This window comes from Urocampus carinirostris, chromosome 19, assembly GCF_059441175.1.
Source record: "Urocampus carinirostris isolate Australia breed hairy pipefish chromosome 19, RoL_Ucar_1.0, whole genome shotgun sequence".
Lineage (NCBI taxonomy): Eukaryota > Metazoa > Chordata > Actinopteri > Syngnathiformes > Syngnathidae > Urocampus > Urocampus carinirostris.
Window position 1 is genome coordinate 7484135 of NC_142367.1, and position 18202 is coordinate 7502336.

General features: G+C 39.3%; 1 protein-coding gene and 1 pseudogene across 1 annotated transcript in view; one reads left to right on the plus strand and one right to left on the minus strand.

Annotated features, from left to right (window-relative positions):
* Nucleotides 1–1324, minus strand: part of LOC148347039 (proteasome activator complex subunit 4B-like) — a 60156-nt gene extending 58832 nt beyond the window's left edge. The window contains exon 1 of the mRNA XM_088324166.1: nucleotides 893–1324. Coding sequence (XP_088180292.1) covers nucleotides 893–1098 — 206 coding nt within the window. The 5' untranslated portion in view covers nucleotides 1099–1324. The remainder of the gene's footprint in view (nucleotides 1–892) is intronic.
* LOC148347040 (uncharacterized) lies at nucleotides 1293–14085 on the plus strand (annotated as a pseudogene).
* Nucleotides 14086–18202: the final 4117 nt, after the last annotated feature.

The window sequence follows — 18202 nt, forward strand, 5'->3', positions numbered from 1 at the left end:
AACTAATTTTAAGTTACCTGTCCAAATGAATGTTGTGCCATCTCACCTTTCCCACTCTCTCTGCTCGCTCCTGAAACTTGATCAAATAGTCCAAAATTTTACCTCATCTTCTCCGCTCACCTCGTCTAAGTAAGTAAAGGTTTTATAAAATCGTTATTGAGGGTTAGATTGATTTAGACCAGTAATTACTTGAAAAAACGGCAAATAAAGAAAAAAATAAACAAAATAAAATATATATATATAAAAAAAGGAAAAAAGTGAAAAGAGAAGAAAAAAGCTGGGAAAAAAGAGAAATCAGGAAAAAAAGACAGGTTATTGGGAGAACTTTTAATCAGTACATTACCAATAAAAATGTACAGAAGGAATTAAGAATCGAGCACAAAACCATCATTTTACTAAATTACAATCGGATTTATTTTTTCACTCTACCACAAGATGTCGCTGTTTTGTGTAACTCATTTAAACTATTTTATACGAAGCTACTTTAATATCAATTTTAAGCAACTCGGAATCTCTAGAAGACAAAACAAATGTTAATTAAAGATATTGACTATTCAGTGCAATTGTTATGCAAAACATGTTGATTTAAAAAAGGAAACAGAAATCCAAACTATTTAAACATGTACCAAAAAAACAACAACAATTTTATACCCAGCAAATTTAAAGTCTACAATACAGATTCTCTGGGGGGCGGGGGGCTATGTCGTTCCTGAACGAACCGGCTAAATCGTTCACAAACGATACATCACTGATTCAGACTCGAGTGAAGGCGTATGTGTATACTGCACGGTCATCAACTGATTAAATTCCACTGTGACAAAAACCCAAGCAAGGACATACCTAGTTCACTTAATTTAGATACCAAACTATAGTAATAACCTCCAGTACTTACGAAAAGAGTTTCTTGCACCAAAAGGCGACCCCTGGCCACAATTCCCGGACGAGGACAGCTCTGGAAAGATTCGACTTGATGTCCGCCAAAAGTTCGGAGGCCTCCTGGTCCAGCCGGTCGCCATAGGGTAGCAGGCCATTATAAACGATCTCCTTTTGAGGAACCGAAGCTGAGGGGCCGCCGGTATATCCAATGCCCACGGTCATATCCGAAGGTTTGTCTCGTCAAGACGCGAGGGAGAAGAGTCGGTGCACTGTCATGGAGGTCCTTCGCTGGCTGCGCGACTTAATCCATTCAGGGCGGAAGACGGGTGATTGTCCGAGGGGGGGAAAGTGTGTCACGGGCTAATTGAGTTAAGTAAAGCCGGTTGGTGAAATCCAGCACTGCTTGAATAGAATTAATGGGAGAGGCCGCCGCTTCCGTTGTGACCCTCAGGCGTTACCGTGTCATGACGCAGGACGCCGGGAGCATGTCCAAAGTTTGGATCCCAAGTTCCTACAAAAATACATGACACTTTGAACAAAATTGGGAATATAGTTGTAAAAATATTAATTGATAGTATGAATATCAAAACCAAAACGAAATCAATATACATGTAAACCTAAGCCAATGGCTCCCCTTATTTAAAGGGATATTGTATACTATCGAGTGCCTACTTGTGGAGCCTAAAACTTTCATCCAGGAAAAAATGAAATAAAATCTGATTTGAATACAGGGCAGCACGGCAGCTGAATGCTTAGCACGTCCGCGGCACAGTTCTGAAGTTAAGGGTTCAAATCCAGCAACCAGCTTTCTTGTGCGGAGTTTGCATGTTCTCCCTGTACTTGCGTGGGTTTTCTCTGGGCACTCCGGTTTCCTCCCACATTCCAAAAACATGCATGTCAGTGTTGAAGAAATATAGGTCGAGAATTCGTCTCGTACGCGTTCGCAGAGAATGCAGGAATCAGACAACGTCAGAGGGAGTTCTTTTTTTATTGGTACATCTTCAGCAAGAAATTCAGAAAATCTCAGATACGCGTGGTTCTTTATAGCTTTCAACACAGCATATGGAACCGGTTTGGCCCACCCCGCTTACGTAACTTCTTCGGAAATGTTTTTCCCTCAGTTTTCTCAGAAAGTATTGGCAAGTCAAACGCTTCCCTTAAGGAGGATTGTTTGTACTAATTCGTCTGCCAAGACTTTCCCGAAAGTCTGATGTCAGCACGTTTCTAATTGTTTGTACTAATTCGTCTGCCAAGACTTTCCCGAAAGTCTGATGTCAGCACGTTTCTATTCCACAACATCAGGTTAATTGGCTGGCCCGTATTGTCCCTACGTGTGAATGAGCGAGTGAGTTGTCTGTCCCTGTGTGCCCTGCGATTGTCTCGCAACCAGTTCAGGGTGTCCCCTGCCCACTGCCTGAAGATAGCTGGGATGGGCTCCAGCACCCCCGCGGCCCTACTGAGGGTGAATGATGCTTATGATTGATGGATGGATCTGAATACAAGACAAAATACCTCAAGTCAAGTCATGTTTGTTTTTTTGTCCGGCAACTCGCAGCTACAATGTGCTCTGTGGCATTTTTGTTCGCATTAGGCAATACAATGCCATCTTGTGGTCAAATATTACTCGCCGGGGTTTTAATGATTGCACTTCCCCTTATTAAGATAATAAACCTTACAAACACAACGCAGCACCTACTTCCAGCAAGATACACTATGTATAATTAAAACAAACATAATTCTGTAAAATAGTTATTTTTATCTACCAATAAATGCTTTATCGAGAAAAATAATGGCTAGTGTACCGCAAAGATTTTAGCAATCTACGATGACGTGGTCATCTCCTACCATTGACCATGATCCGTATTAAAGCTGAAATGGGCAAGACCTGATAAAAAAACAACTTTTTAGAATTAATTTCTAAAGAAAAAGTTTCCGTACAAATATTGTTTTATGGAGTACACAATTTGAAATGATCAAAAATTGTATCCAATACGGGCAGCACGGCGGTCGGGTGGTTAGCGTGTCCGCAGCACAGCTCGGAGGTCATTGGATCAAATCCAGCTACCAACCTTCCTGTGCGGAGTTTGCATATTCTCTCCTAGTTTGTGTGGGTTTCCTCCCACACTCCAAAAACATGCATAACAGGTTAATTGGCCGGTCTAAATTGTCCATAGGTGTGAATGAGCGAGTGGATTGTCTGTCTCTGTGTGCCCTGTGACTGGCTGGCAACCAGTTAAGGGGTCCCCTGGCCACTGCCCGAAAACAGCTGGGATGGGCTCCAGCACCATGCAACCCTACTGAGGATAAGCGGTCAGGGTAATGGATGGATGGATGCATATCTAAAATACGATTAACAGGTATGTTATCCATTCATTCAAATCAACAAGGTGGTTGCAGGGCTAGTAAACAATAGTCCAATTTTACTTTAAGATGCATTTAATAATTCAGTCACCCAGCATTCTGCTTCAAATGGAAATTGTGTATTATTTGACGCCTCCTAGTGGTGAAAAGGGTTCATTTATTAGAAATAGACAATATTGATTTGAATAGGCAAAAGTACATCAACTATCATATTAACATACATTTTTTAAGTAATTGTAGATCCAGCACTGCTTGAATAGAATTAATGGGAGAGGCTGCCGCTTCCGTTGTGACCCTCAGGCGTTACCGTGTTAGAGTCATGACGCAGGACGCCGGAGCACGTCCAAAGTTTGGATCCCAACTCCAAGAAATGAGCATGTATTTCACATTACATGAGCCTCACCTCTCTCTTTTAGCTGACATAATTGCCATCTTGCTGCTACAAGTACTGAAAACCTCAAAAAGACTGGGCATTCAGGTCACTTTATGTCTCCATAGTTTGTATTCTTCCTGGGGCTTTGTAACACGTGTTGCACTTTACGATACGGTGACAACTGGTGGCAAAAAATACGCACTGTCCCTTTGGGTAAAAAAAATAAATAAAAAAATAAAAAAAATAGCAAGCTAAATTATGTCTGACTTTCCAAAAAATATTTGTCTTTCGGGACAAATTCTACTTGCATTGTACCAATAATCCCACTGATGTAAATGTATTGGTCACATTCCTTAATTTCATGTTTTTCAAAATCTTTTAAAGGGACAGTGAGTTCTATTTGACAACTAAAACAACCATAAACGAGTCCTACAAAGGACAAGAAAGATTACAAACTACAAAGACTCAAAGTGAACAAGCTGCATCATATTTTTGTAATTTTCTTGCCTATCCTTTAAGTCAAGTCATTTTTATTTGTATAGCCCTTAATCACAAATAGTCTCAAAGGGCTTCTCAAGTTATTACATATAAGAATTTAGGTTATTCGTATGCTATAGAGTAGAAGTGAGTTTTAAGCTTAGATTTAAACATTTCCACTGAGGTTGCAGATCGGATCTCAGGGGGAAGAGTATTCCACAACACCGGTGCTCGGATGGAGAACGCTCTCGAACCAGCGGAACACTTCTTGGCTCTTGGGATCACCAGGAGACCGGCGCTCTCGGAACGAAGGCTTCGGGCCGGGACATAGGGGGAAATCAGATCTGAAAGATATGAGGGGGAAAGTCCATGTATGATTTTGTATAGTAATAGGAGAACCTTAAAATCGCATCTTAGGCTAACAGGGAGCCAATGCAGGTTAGCCAAAATTGGGGTGATTACTTTAAGAAAAAATGTGGTTAATAGGGTACCTTTAGCAACAAGATTACAAACAATCATGTCAGCTTCCTTTGGGTGAGTCGTGTAATGTAAATTAATATAAATTTCTTTACCTACAAGTATTCAATAAAATGCACGTTTAGATGATAGTTCACGTATTTTGAATTTTGTTCAAATCTAAACAGTTTAATTTATAATATATATATATATTTTTTTTTATGAATTTAGTTTTTTTTTCTACCACTTGAAGGCGCTAAATAGTACACAATGTCCCTTGAAAAATTCTATATACGTGTATACATCCATTATCACAGCTGCTTATCCTCAGCAGGTTCGCGGGGGTGCTTGAGCCCATCCCAGCTATCTTCGGGCAGTGAGAAGGGGGACACCCTGGACTGGTTTCCAGTCAATTGCAGTGCACACGGAGACAGACAACTCACTCGCTCTCCCGTACCCAAAGGACAATTTGGACTGGGCAGAGGAAATTCATGCAAACATGGGGAGAACATGCAAACTCCGCACAGGTAGGCCAGTATAGCTGGGTTTGATCCAATGACCAAAGAACAGTGCAGCGGATGCGCTCGCCACTCAGCCGCCCTGCTGCCTACATATATTATATATATATACACTTGTCAATTATCTTGCTGTCTTTCAGAATAGAAGACAAATTATCTTTTTGTTGTAAATTTTGCTGATGTAAATGTATTGGTAAACATGCCACAAAGTGGCTTGCACAATCCATGTGGTGTAACGATCAAAAGAACAGGTGTTTTTGGGGGGTTGACTTTGACCACTAATATAAAGTCACTATCTTGCTGCTTGCACATACTTAGCGCTTATTTCAGATTTAACGATCTATCAAATTTTATTTTAATCGGCCGGTATTAACTGACATGTATTACGCGGTTCTGCCTCAACAATGCATGCGGAGCTAGGCTACGTCACACTTGTTTACAAACACGGGAAGAGGTCTTTGTATACGGCTTGGCAGATGGCTAGCTGGAGCCCCAGAACTACAAATCCCAGAGTCCCCTTGGGCCTGCGTGTTCGGGTTAATCTGTAAAATATCAGGATCATGGCCCGCTAATCGGATTACTGTCTCTCCGCTGTTTCACTAAACCTGAACTGACTGACTCCATAAACTCATTCAATCACATTCAAACAAAGTATATGAACACCTGGTAGCTGTTATCAGGTATGTGTTTATCAAGCCCTCTATCACAGATGAACTGATTCTCAATTTAGTCTGTCTTTGTCATTGCCAAGTTGCCGCCTCGTCAATCCTTTTACTCTAAACCTGTGTAATTCTCCGACCTCAGCATCCTTAGAGCATTGTGGTGCCACTTTAGTACGGATTTAGTCGTGGGTAACGGGACAATGCCATGGCCTGAGAAGTCTAGTCCAACTGGAGATTAATTAATTAGTTAACAGGCTTTTATTTTGAAACTTTTGTCCCTGTGTTGTGGCACCCCAGTGTGACTTAAAAGTCAAAATATTGCCAGTACAAGGAGGAACTTTCTGCAAGGTTACACACTGTAAATTTATCATTTTGAATTGTTTCAGTGAGTATCTGTTTTTATCTTTTTTTAAGAGAAAGTAGGCAATTGTGGGCACCAGAGCTCATTGATGTTGGCAAACAATGATCATGACACAGTAAATTTGTTCTTATTTGTTAATGTGTGTGTGTTGGCTTTTTTGCATTTGTGCACACATCTGTGCTAATCTTTGCTTGTTGGAGTAATGGAATAAGTGATTAATAATAATAGTAATAGAAATAATAGTAGTAATAATAATAATAATTAAAACAATAATGATGATTAATAATTCCCTAAGCAGGAGACCGAGAGGAGAAAGATGAGACAATGACCTGTCCATACTGCTCCTAAAATATTAAGTCTTATTATGTTGCCATTGGGAAGCCGTGGTCATCCATTTTTGATTAACTTTGGCTTGGCTTGCAAAGCAGAATGATCGTGATTGGCTGCTTGAGTGTCTCGTTCCCTCTTCCCATCTCACTGTCTCTCCTCTATCTTCAACCGTCCCGCCCTTGAAAAAAATAATTGTGATGATTAATACAATCATATAGTTTTACTTCTCACATGGTAACGACGATTTTTAGAAAAAACGTTGTGATAACCAGACAGTTGAAATGAAACACGTTATCATTATTTGAATTTCAAATTACACAGTGAAATCCCATTAATGTCAATGCATCAACTGATAGTTAAATGCTAAGGAGAGCCTATTGGGCAGGACAACTGCCCAGTGGTGTACAACCCTCAGCAGTTCGACAGCGATCAGGACGGTGTAGGAGAACGCTGTAACAACTGTCTCTTTGATTACAACTCGCTGCAGACATACACGGATAGCAACGGCGAGGGGGACGCCTGCATCATTGACATAGACAGCGATGGTATGAAGTTGCATCAGGAGTTTGTATAAACTGATAATTTGGTTCACTGTGAGTTCCCAATAATTACATTTTGCATGTGCAGGTTGCAATTGTTCCCGTATGTGGCAGAAAATGCACAGGTGACGCCATTGATGCAGTGAAAACAATTATTGGCACCTTCCTGATTTCTGTGTTTTTTACATATTTATCACTCACTAAAGGTTTCAGATCATTAAGCCAATTTTAATATCACACAGAGACAACCCAATGAAATACAAAATACAGTTTTGAAATGTTCATTCCATTTTTTGAGGCACAAAAAAATAAATAAATCTAACCCTATGTGAAAAAGGAATTACTCGCTGAACCTTATATCGTGTTGGGCCACCTTTGGCAGAAATAACAGAAATCAAACGTTTCCAATATAGTTTTTCACAGTGCTGTGAATTTTAACCCACTCGTCTTTGCAAAATGGTTTCGAATCTGCCATACTGGAGGGTTTTCTAGCATGATTTGCCCGTTTAGGGTCACACCACAGCATCTCAATTGTATTTAAATCCAGACTTTGACTTGGCCACTCCACAACATTCATTTTGTTTTTGGCCTTTCAGAGGTGGTCATGCTGCTGTGTTTCGGACTGTTGTCCTTCTGCATGATCCAAGAGCGCTGTAGTTTGAAGGACGGACGTTCTTCCTACAGGATCTCCTGGAAAACACCTGAATTCTTTATTCCCCATACCAAAGCAAGTCGTCCTGGTCTTGAGGCAACAAAGCAGTCCTACAGCATCACACTGCCACCACCATGCTTTACTGTGGGCATTGTGTTTTTTTGTTAAATGTTGTGCCATTTTTATGCCAGATGACTATACACCTTCCAAAAACTTGATTCCTTGCCCCACAGAATGTTTCCCCAAAAGTCTTAAGATAATCAAGATGCATTTTGGCAAATGTGAGACTACTCTTTTGTTCTTTTGTGACAGCAGTGGTTTTTGCCTGGGAATTCTCCCATGGATGCCTTTTTAGCCAGTCTCTTTCTTATCGTTGCGTCATGCGTCACTACCCTTAACTGAAGCCAGCATGGCCTGCAGTTCCTTGGATGTTTCTTGAGGTTCTTCTGTAACTTCCTGGTTGAGCCGTCATCGGACTCTTGGAGTAATCTTAGTTGGTCGGCCACTCCTGGGAATATTTGCCAATATTCACAGTTTTCTTCATTTGAGGATATTGGCTCTGACAGTGGTTTACTGGAGCCTTAAAGCCTTGGAAGTGGAAATTACTTTTTCACCTTGGGGCCTTAATAAATGTAAATATTTGAAAACTGCATTTTGTATTTGGGTTTGGCTCTGTGTGATATTAGAATTGGTTTCATGATCCTTTGTGAGTGAGAAATATGCAAAAAAACACAGAATTTAGGAAGGGGGCAAATACTTTTTCACGGCACTGTGTATTCTTACACTTCCATTTTGTGGCGAAACTTGAATTTACATGTGTACAATATAATCAGGGAACTCTTATTAATCAAATTAACCTGGCTTAAGTTCTGTTGTAAAATATTGAAAGAAAGAAAAATGTGCAGAAGTCCCAAATAATCATGACAACTGTGTGTTTGTGTACAACACTGAGCAGAGAGACACCAACATAGATGGTTTTGGGGACCAGTGAGTCAACTGTCCCCTTCTGCACAATCCACTGCAGGTAACAGGGCAGTAAAGACAACAAAAATGGAGGGAAAATATCCAACATTGATGCAAGAATTTGGAGCTCCTTGGCAAAAAAATATATTTAAAAAATGCCAGAATAAATATCTAAAAGTATGAAATTGGCTTCAAGGACATAAGTTTCGTATTTGCATCGATGTGGACATTTATAAAAAAAAAAGAAAAAAAAACACGCGAGAGAGAAGCCTGAGCCAGACTTATTGATTGACATTTGATATTCTGGTTCGGGCCTGGGACCAGGCTCTCACCTCCAATTGATGGGGACAAAAAAAAATTCCCCTTCGTCCTTGCCAAGTTTACACCCTTGATTGGCTTTAATTTTGTAGTTAAACTCCGACAGCGACGTGGTGGGGGACCTAGGTGAAAACAACGAGGACATTGATGAGGACGGACACCAAAACTCGCTGGACAACTGTCCCTACATTGCCAACCGCTACCACCCCGATCATGACGAGACAGCAAAGGTGACGCCTGCGACCACAATAACGATAATGACGGCATACCTGACAACCAGGACAACTGTCGGCTGGTAGCCTACCCCGACCAGTCAGACACAGAAGGTGGGTGACTTTTTGAGCAGGGTGCTTGAAATGCTCGAATCTTTTTTATTGTGTTTTCAAGGATTGAAAAGTATTTGAATTTGAAGTAAAGTGCTTGTTACAGCTGGAAATTGTTGCCATGTTTTTTCACGAGTTGGCTTGAAAAATGATGTTGACACTGCCCTCTGGTGGCTTTGCTTTGCCATTGCGTTTCTTCCCTTGCGATTAACGGCAGCTGGTAGTAGTTTGTATGGCATCGTCCTATGAAGCGTCATCGCCGCCTTCGGGTCCAAGTGTCCAAGAAGACAGGTGCATGCTACACTTAAACAGGCCAATATGAAATGTGTATTAGTGCAAGAATTACGAATCAATTATGGACATTCTAAAAATTAAGTTAGCATTTCCCAGTGGTAAATCTCAACTGAAAATGTAAGCTCATTTCTACGCAGCACCTATATGGGAAGAGATTTGTCTCAAAAAATATTTACAAACTTATTTCAGATCCACAAATATATTCACGGTTTACTCAAGGTCAAACATTGCACATGTAAATCACAGATACAGTGCCAAGCGAATGTATTAGCCCCCGAACCTGTTGAGGGCAATAAAACTAGCATCGGTTGATTGCGGTGCGATCTTCACCCAGGCGACAGTAGCGGTGAGGCCTGCTTCAACGACTTTGACAACGACAGCATCCCCGACGCGCTCGATACGTGTCCTCTCAACCGCTACATCAAGTTCCAGGCGGGCCTGCTGGACCTAAAAGGCAATGCCCAGTCGGACCCAGTTTGGTTGAGCCACAGTCAAGGCACAAAGCTCTTGCAGACCGCCAACTCGGACCCCGGCATCACTTCAGGTGAGGCCGCCGCCTAACAGCATTAGAGTGCATTAACGTGACCAAACCCTTTTAAAATTCTTTGCAAAGGATACGACAAATTCAATGCGGTGGACTTCAGCGTGACATTTTACGTGAACACCGACCGGGACGTCGACTACGACGGCATTGTTTTCACTTATCAGTCCAGTCGACGTTTCTACGTTGTCATGAGGAAATTGGTATGAGCGCCACCTATCATTTTTTAGATATAATCAATAAATCATTTATTTAAAAAAGAAAAAAAAAATTCTACAAACTAATATTGCATAAATGTGAGGCTTACATGACCATATTTACCAGATTAGTGCCATTGTGATGCTTTACTTTAACCGAAACTTAAAAAAAAAAAAAAAAAAAAACACTGCATGCATTTTATTGACTTAATTTGACTCATCTGGGTTGCCATGAAATAGTTTTGTAATCAATGCAACTTTTGCATTGCACTTAATTGAATATTTGCACAAACAATTCATTTGAGACTTCTGGTTAGAGAATTTCTGTTTGTGGAAAAAGTGCTTTGCTAAATGCAGGTAAATGCAGTTTTTCGGATACCTTTTTACACACACACATTTATATATATATATATATATATATATATATATATATATATATATATATGATGCAATGCACCAGCAATGTTTATCATTTATATCATTTTATTTTTTTTATTTTTCAAAATAAGGCAAATACAGTATGTTTGTGTTTTCAAGATAACATAGCCAATGAGACTCACAGATTTGATTTGTCAAAAAAATAAAATATCAAGACAATAATTTTAAAAGTGGTGTCCGACTTCAAAATATTCTACTAGCTGACACCATCTTCTAGCTGAAATCATCATTGCAGCCTCTGGCCAGCTCCCTTTGTTGCGCTTGCAAGTATGAGAAATTCTTACTAAGAATTTAGGAAAGGGGCAATCTTAGATATAGTCGAGTAAACTTTAAAACAATCATCTCCTTTTCCAGCGTTTTGGGGGTTTGAGTTGGCATTTGAGACAGTCCTTTTCTTACTTCCACCATTTTCATCCTAGAATAAAAGAAAACCACAAGCAAGCGCGTGAAATCACTCTCCCCACCCCCCGTCTCCTTTCCTCCAGCATAATATGCCATGTGGCCGAAAGACCGCAGGTAAAAGTAAGATGATGGCAGACAGGTGCGGCGGAAAAAAAAAAAAAAACTTTTTTATATATATGTATATATACGGTATATATATATGGCTCAAATAACAACCCATAGTGGGGCGAAAAATATTGTATCTTTGTACTCAGTTGTGCATTGGTATTTAATTTTGAACTTTTTAGGGACACCGCAAACTATGCACTCCAGATTTAACTCATGTGTGATAGTATTGGCAGAATAAAACCCTGGTTGGTAGAAACGAGGGAAAAGACAGTTGCCAGACAGTTCCGAGGTTACAATGTTTGTTGAATGAAAGTAAACTTTGCAGCCTTTTTTTGAACGGATTATTTTCTTCTCTCTTCTTATTTTTTGTCACCCAAAAAAAAACATCAAGAAAAAATGTCTACTATGCTAAGTTTATGTCATAATATTCTAATCTTGCGAGACAATAATTCTCAAAATAAGAAAACTGCTCGACTATGTGCTATATCAGATGTATTTGCTCATTTCAAGGATGATTATTTCTATTTACTGGAGAAACGTTTGGATGAGAAAACAAAGATTTCTCTTGCGTTTGTCGTCTCTGATCTCTTTAATTTTAAATAATTAGTCATCCCTCAACGAAATAAACCAATCTTTTCCAACAATTTCATCTCTCACTGTTCACTTGTTAAGTTGACTTATGAACTTTCAATTTTTAATCAAAATCTGCATAAAGTAAATTAAAAAGCCGAAGACGAATAGTGCATGTGATTTTAAAAAATTGTGTTTGGAATCGACAAGTCTTACTCTTCAAAAGATCAAAGGAGAAAAATTGTAATCGTTGCACCCCGATCTTAACCAGGTATCTCAGGCCTACTGGAAGAAAAAAAACATCAAAGGCTTTCGGAACAGCGGGGGTCTTTTTTAAACTGGTCAACTCCAGGACGGGACCAGGAGAATTCCTGCGCAATGCCCTGTGGCACACTGGCAACACCCGCAACCAGGCGAGCATCAAATTCCGTCTGGTATTTGTCATTAAAAAGCTCGAAAAAACATGCATGTGCTTTTCTCAAGACAGGTCCGAACACTGTGGCACGATCCCAACAAATGGGGCTGGAAGGACTACACTGCATACGGCATGCATCTCATACACAGACCAAAGACAGGCTTCATCAGGTTTGGAAACGTGATAACAATTATTAATCGAACATTTTTGAGTGTAAACAGCAGAAGCGTCACTCAAATGCGGTACAAGATGCATAATGGGTTCAAGCTTGTCTTGCTTGGCCGCCTTTCTTTCATATTTTCACGGTGAGCTGAGTGAAAAAGGAGTGTGTTATGAGCTGGCCTAGCACAAAAAGAAGCTCCTTATGGTGGACAAAGCGAATATTAAAGGACGTCTCATGTGAAGGACACTAAACATGTTTATGTTTGTGAATGATTGCCACAAAGTGCTGTGATGCCAGCAATGAATACATTCATTGCTCAAGGGTGAAAAAACTGAAATAAAACGATTTTTAAAAGGCCTTCAAATGAAAAACAAACTGTACTGATGTGCTGTTTCTCAAAGGGAAATTGTGTATTATTTAGCGCCTCCTAGTGGTAAACAATAAACCATAATTCATCCATCCATTATTTGTACCGCTTATCCCCAGTAGGGTCGCAGGTGTGCTAGAGCCTATCCCAGCTATCTTCGGGCAGTGGGCAGGTGACACCCTTAACCGGTTGTCAGCTAGTCGCAGGGCATACAGAGAGAGACAACCCTTCATACACTCCTACCTAGGGACAATTTGGACTGGCCAATTAACCTGACATGCATGTTTTGGGGAATGTGGGAGTGCCCGGAGGAAACCCAAGCAGGCACAGAGAGAACATGCAAACTCCACACAGGGAGGCTGCAGTAGTTGGACTTGAACCCTGAACCTCCGCACCGTGGGGCTGCGTGCTAACCAACCAGCTGTGCCGCCCAACCATAATTCATTAAAAAACATATTGATTGGAATACTAAGAAATAAAATCAGATCCCACTATATAATAAAATACACAGACTTGTTTCAAGGCTCGTACGGGTGTGTGAAACCCTTGAAAATGCTTGAATTTTAATGTTGTGTTTTCAAGGATTGAAAAGTGCTTGGATATTGTCAGAAGTGCTAGTAAACGCTTGAAATTGTTGCCATGTTTCTCAAGTCTGCTTAAAAATGACCCGAACACTGCTCTCTGGTGAGTTTGCTTTGCCATCGCATTTCGTCTTCCATTGTGACTAATGGCAGCTGGCATTAGTTTGTACAGCAGTGTCCTATCGGCACTATGGTATGGTAAAATACTATACGTAGCCATAATACAATACAACTTTTACTTATATCTGTACATTCGAGGAAACTGTGCGGGTCAGATGTATCGACATTTCGTTCTGTATACACGTGTACTAGAATGACAATAAAGTAGATCTGAATCTGAATCTGAATCTATGAAGCATCATAACCCCATTTTTCTTGTTGTGTTCTGGGTAAATTGGGAAATTTTCTTCGAAAGTCCTTAAAAAGTGCTTGAATTTGGCCATGAAAAAGGCGTACAACCCTTTAATAGAAATGCCTAGCAAACATGAACAATATTAAGGTGTTGAGAAGGGTAAACCAACTAAAGGGGTCAGCACCAAATGTATATGTCAAATGTTTTCTTTACCAATTCTCAATGTCGTTTTTCCTCGAGCAGGGTGGTAGTGTACGAGGGCAGGGAGATCCTGGGCCCAATTTACGACAACACGTTAGTCGGCAGCCGGCTAGGATTGTTTGTCTTCTCCCAGGAACACATGCTCTTCTCGGACCTCAGATGTGAGTGCAGAGGTACAAAATAAATCATCACAAATCTTAGACAAATAACTGATTGTGTGTGTTTTTATTCATCCTAAGATAACTGATGTTTGCTGGGGACATTAACACATTTTCTTTTAATTAAATCTGTAAATTGTTTATGTCTATTTGTCTGTGGAGGAAGTGCATTTTTTGAGACATGTAACCACTATCACAGTGGCCTTCACTGACATCTAGTGGTAACTAAATGGCTGCATAACAGAAGTTAGATTTTGGGCTCAGGCCAGAACCCGCCTCGAATTTTGGTCCAGGTTCTGGTTTAAAATGTCAATCATCAAGTCGGGCTGAGCTGGGCTATTCTTTTGCTGTTTGTTCGTTTTTTTTCTGTTTTTTTCTTTGTGGAGGATCTGCACAGCATGCACTTACTTTTACTCAAGTAATTATTCAGATGACTACTGTTTACTTGTACTTGACTAATATTTTTCTGAAGTAACAGTACTTTTATTCGAGAAACGCACTCAGGCGCCAAAGTCATATTGCTTATATAACTCGATCATAAAGAGCATGCTTACCAAACTATCACTTTAACTTCAAATCACTCAATCCAAATAAATGTTCCTCTTCGGTTTCTTCTTTCCACCTCTACCCTTACGTCATTTCTGCTTCTCGCCAATAGCATACAAGCGTAAAAAACTTTCAGGCCAATTATTTCACTACTTGCATTCTGTAATCTGCTGAATGGGATTTTCTTTTCGGTGCCATTTCAGTTAGTTTAATTTTGCTGCACTTCGGCAAAATGTGTACTTTGGCGTTGAAGTTTTCATTTCGGAGCTGCACTTCAAACTTGGCCCCAGGTAAACCCGAAACCTACAGTTTGGCGCTGAGTTACGCACGGCGCCGAAGTAAAGCTTTACTTTGGGCTCGGTCCCTCAAATCAGGTTAATTGGTTGGATTTGGGCGGGTCAGATCAGTCGGGTGGATTTATTTCGGCCTGATCCTACCTCTACCATATAGCTACACTTGTACGAGAATCCCATGTATTATTATATACTGTATTTTCAGATGTTAGTCCTCTAATACAGAATGTTTTTTTTTCATTGAACAAATTCGAGGTACACAGTCTGTTGAAAATGTTTATAAATTAATTCCCGACACCATTTTAAAAGTTTTTTATTTTTTGAAAGCTTGAATTATCCATCCATCCATTATCTGCACCGCTTTTTCTCAGTATGGTCGCGGGTATGATGGAGCCCATCCCAGCTATCTTCGGGCAGTGGGCAGGGGACACCCTGAACTGGTTACCAGCCAGGGAGAACATGCAAACTCCACACAGGAAGGTTCGATCTCATGACCTCAGAACCGTGCCACACACGCGCCGACCACTGCGCCGCCGTGCTGCCCGCTTGAATTATCATGTTGCTTAAATTGACAGTATAACATTTTTCACATAATTTGTGGTCACAGTGGTTCAGGAATTAATACAGGTTAATCCAGTGTTTTTCAACCAGGGTGCCGGGGCACACTTGTGTGCCGTGAGACCTTGTCTCGTGTGCCGCTGGAATTTGCCCAATTTTATCTTTCAAAAAATTCAGGCCATTATTCATTTTTTTTTGCTTTCTTCAGACGAGGAACTGTAATAGTCATCCATATCAGTAGGTGGCAGTAGATTTTTATATACTAATTATCTGCTCATGAGGTAGCACAGTACATTTAATAACTTAATTTGTTTAACAAAGCGGTTTTAGATTGCACTGTAAAAAATAAAAACACAAATAAACCACACCATTCTTTTTTATTTAAAGTATTATTTTCTTATTTTTATATACTAATTACCTGCTTATGAGGGAGTATAGTGAAATATTTGACATAACTTTATTTTTAAACATTTTCAACGGACGGGGTGCCTCGGAACTTTTATAACTGAAAGTGTTCTTTGGTTCAAAAAGGGTTGAAAAACACTGGGTTAATCAACAGTTTTGCCTTAATTTAGTATTTTAGTATATTTCAAACCTGTTTTTCAAGTTTTGTTTTTATCGTTTTTTTCTATAAAAACAAAAAAAGTAAAACTTACAATGAGCAAAACAAAAATCTGTGGAATAAAAACCAGATTCTTTTTGCAGGGATCTAGTATTTTCAAAATAATAATAGAAAACAGCTAAATAACGTGCAAGATATTTACTTTTTTAATTTTTCATCTTAGAATCTAAAAAAAAACGATACTTAAAATGAGCAAAAATATCTGTGGAACAAAATATCTTACTACATTCTAACTTTATCCTTCCTTTTTCCACCAGTGAAATAACAAAATCTGCAAAATAACTTGCCTGATTTTTACTTCATTTATTTTTTACCGTTTTTTCTGTCTAAAACCGCTTTATCAAACAATATATATTATTATTGACATTTCCCTGTACCTTATTAGCAGATCATTAGTACTGTCTATGAGGAAAAAAAGAAATAGTAATCTGCTGTCACCTACTGGATATTTTAATAATTAAAAAACAGTGCATATTTGAATACATGTAATGGTTGATGGCACAACTTTTGAGTGGGTGTATTTCTTCGGCATACTTAAATAGCGCAAATGGGAGTTGGTTCATCACTTATAATATTGTTAGCTAGAATTGTTTGCAATTCCACAGCACATTGGTAGCAAACAAATATGCCACTGGGAGCGGCTGGAATTTAAAACAGGAACATTAACGAGCCAAACAGGCGAACAAATTGGTTTGGGTGTTTTTTCAATAGATAAGGTGGTGGCAGTGGATGCACGAATTAAATACAAGGTAGTATCGATCTATACACAACTGATACCGATATTTTTTGTTGAAAATGTCTCTATCATTGAATAATAGAACCCTTTCCCCCTTGAGTTTATAAATACGATACGCAGCACAACGATTTTAGGCACTAAAAATGTTCGATGTCTATTAAAGGAGCTGTACGGAATTTGAAACTTTGTTATTCTCTCCAGGCTTAAAGTCGTGATCGCAGCCTCAGTCAACTCCCTTATTATGCGTGTGCAAGTACATGCATTTCTTAGACATGCTCAAATAAACTGTTCTTTTTCATCATTTTGGGGGGGTGGGTTGGCATTTCGAATGTACTGGTGAAGGTCATTTCTTACTTTCACCATTTTCACTCTACACTGACAAATAGAATTTTAGAAAAACCTACGGAACAAGCATGGCGTCACTCTCCAGCAAACGACCCCCCCCCATTCCTTGAACCTAATGTGTTCTGCCGCGATCAGCAGTGATAAAAGTAAAATAAAAGCATATAAGCACAGTGAAAAATAATGCATGGGGGCTCTTCGGACTCAGTTGGAATTTTTAACACATACTTAACAGATAAAATATTCAACTTTTTGTGGACAACGATACTTTTCAATAACTCCAATAAACACTTTAAAAGTGTAAAAAGTATAAATATTTCGACTGTTTCAGAACAAAAGTTAAGAGTCTAACCAAAAAAGCAGCAATGTAACAAAAATGCAAAGTCATCACGACAACTAAAACAACTTCCATTTGACCGATACTTACAAACTGAAGTCAAAGTGAAAATAGTGTTAACAATACCCAAAAAATAAAATAAACATGACACTTGGTTCAAAACACATTTCAAGAATCAAACAGAAAAAAGAAACAAAAACACAAACACTGTATGACAATGTCAACAGTTCAACCAAAATACAATATTTTGAAAATAAAGTCAGAAGTGCAAATAAATTGGATCAAATATAAAAGTTGTAATGAACGAATAATCTTACAACCCACTAATAACATGTAGTAAGTACTACTTGTTGGTAATATACTTGCATATATTAAAATACTTTATCAATATAGAGAAAAATGACATTTGCTCGGACAATCCTGGTCTACTAGTAATCCAAGAGCCAAGAAGAAATCCGCAGGTTTAAGAGCATACTCGCGCTGCGGCCCCTTCTCAATGTTTCTTCATTTCCTCACATTGAGGCTTCCAGTTTTTCCTTGCCCTCATGTAGGTTTTAGATCAGGGGATGGTGTAATAATAGTCTGTAGTTTGCAATAGTCTGTAGTCTATACAGCCCTTTGAGACTTCTTGTTACTAAGGGCAAATGAACATGACTTGACTTGATAGTTAAAATGGAAAGATGGTATCGATCAGTATTAGATGGTGACCTTAAAAAAGTCCCTTATTTATATAAATTAAAAAATATGTATACTCTTTACATATTTTGGGTGA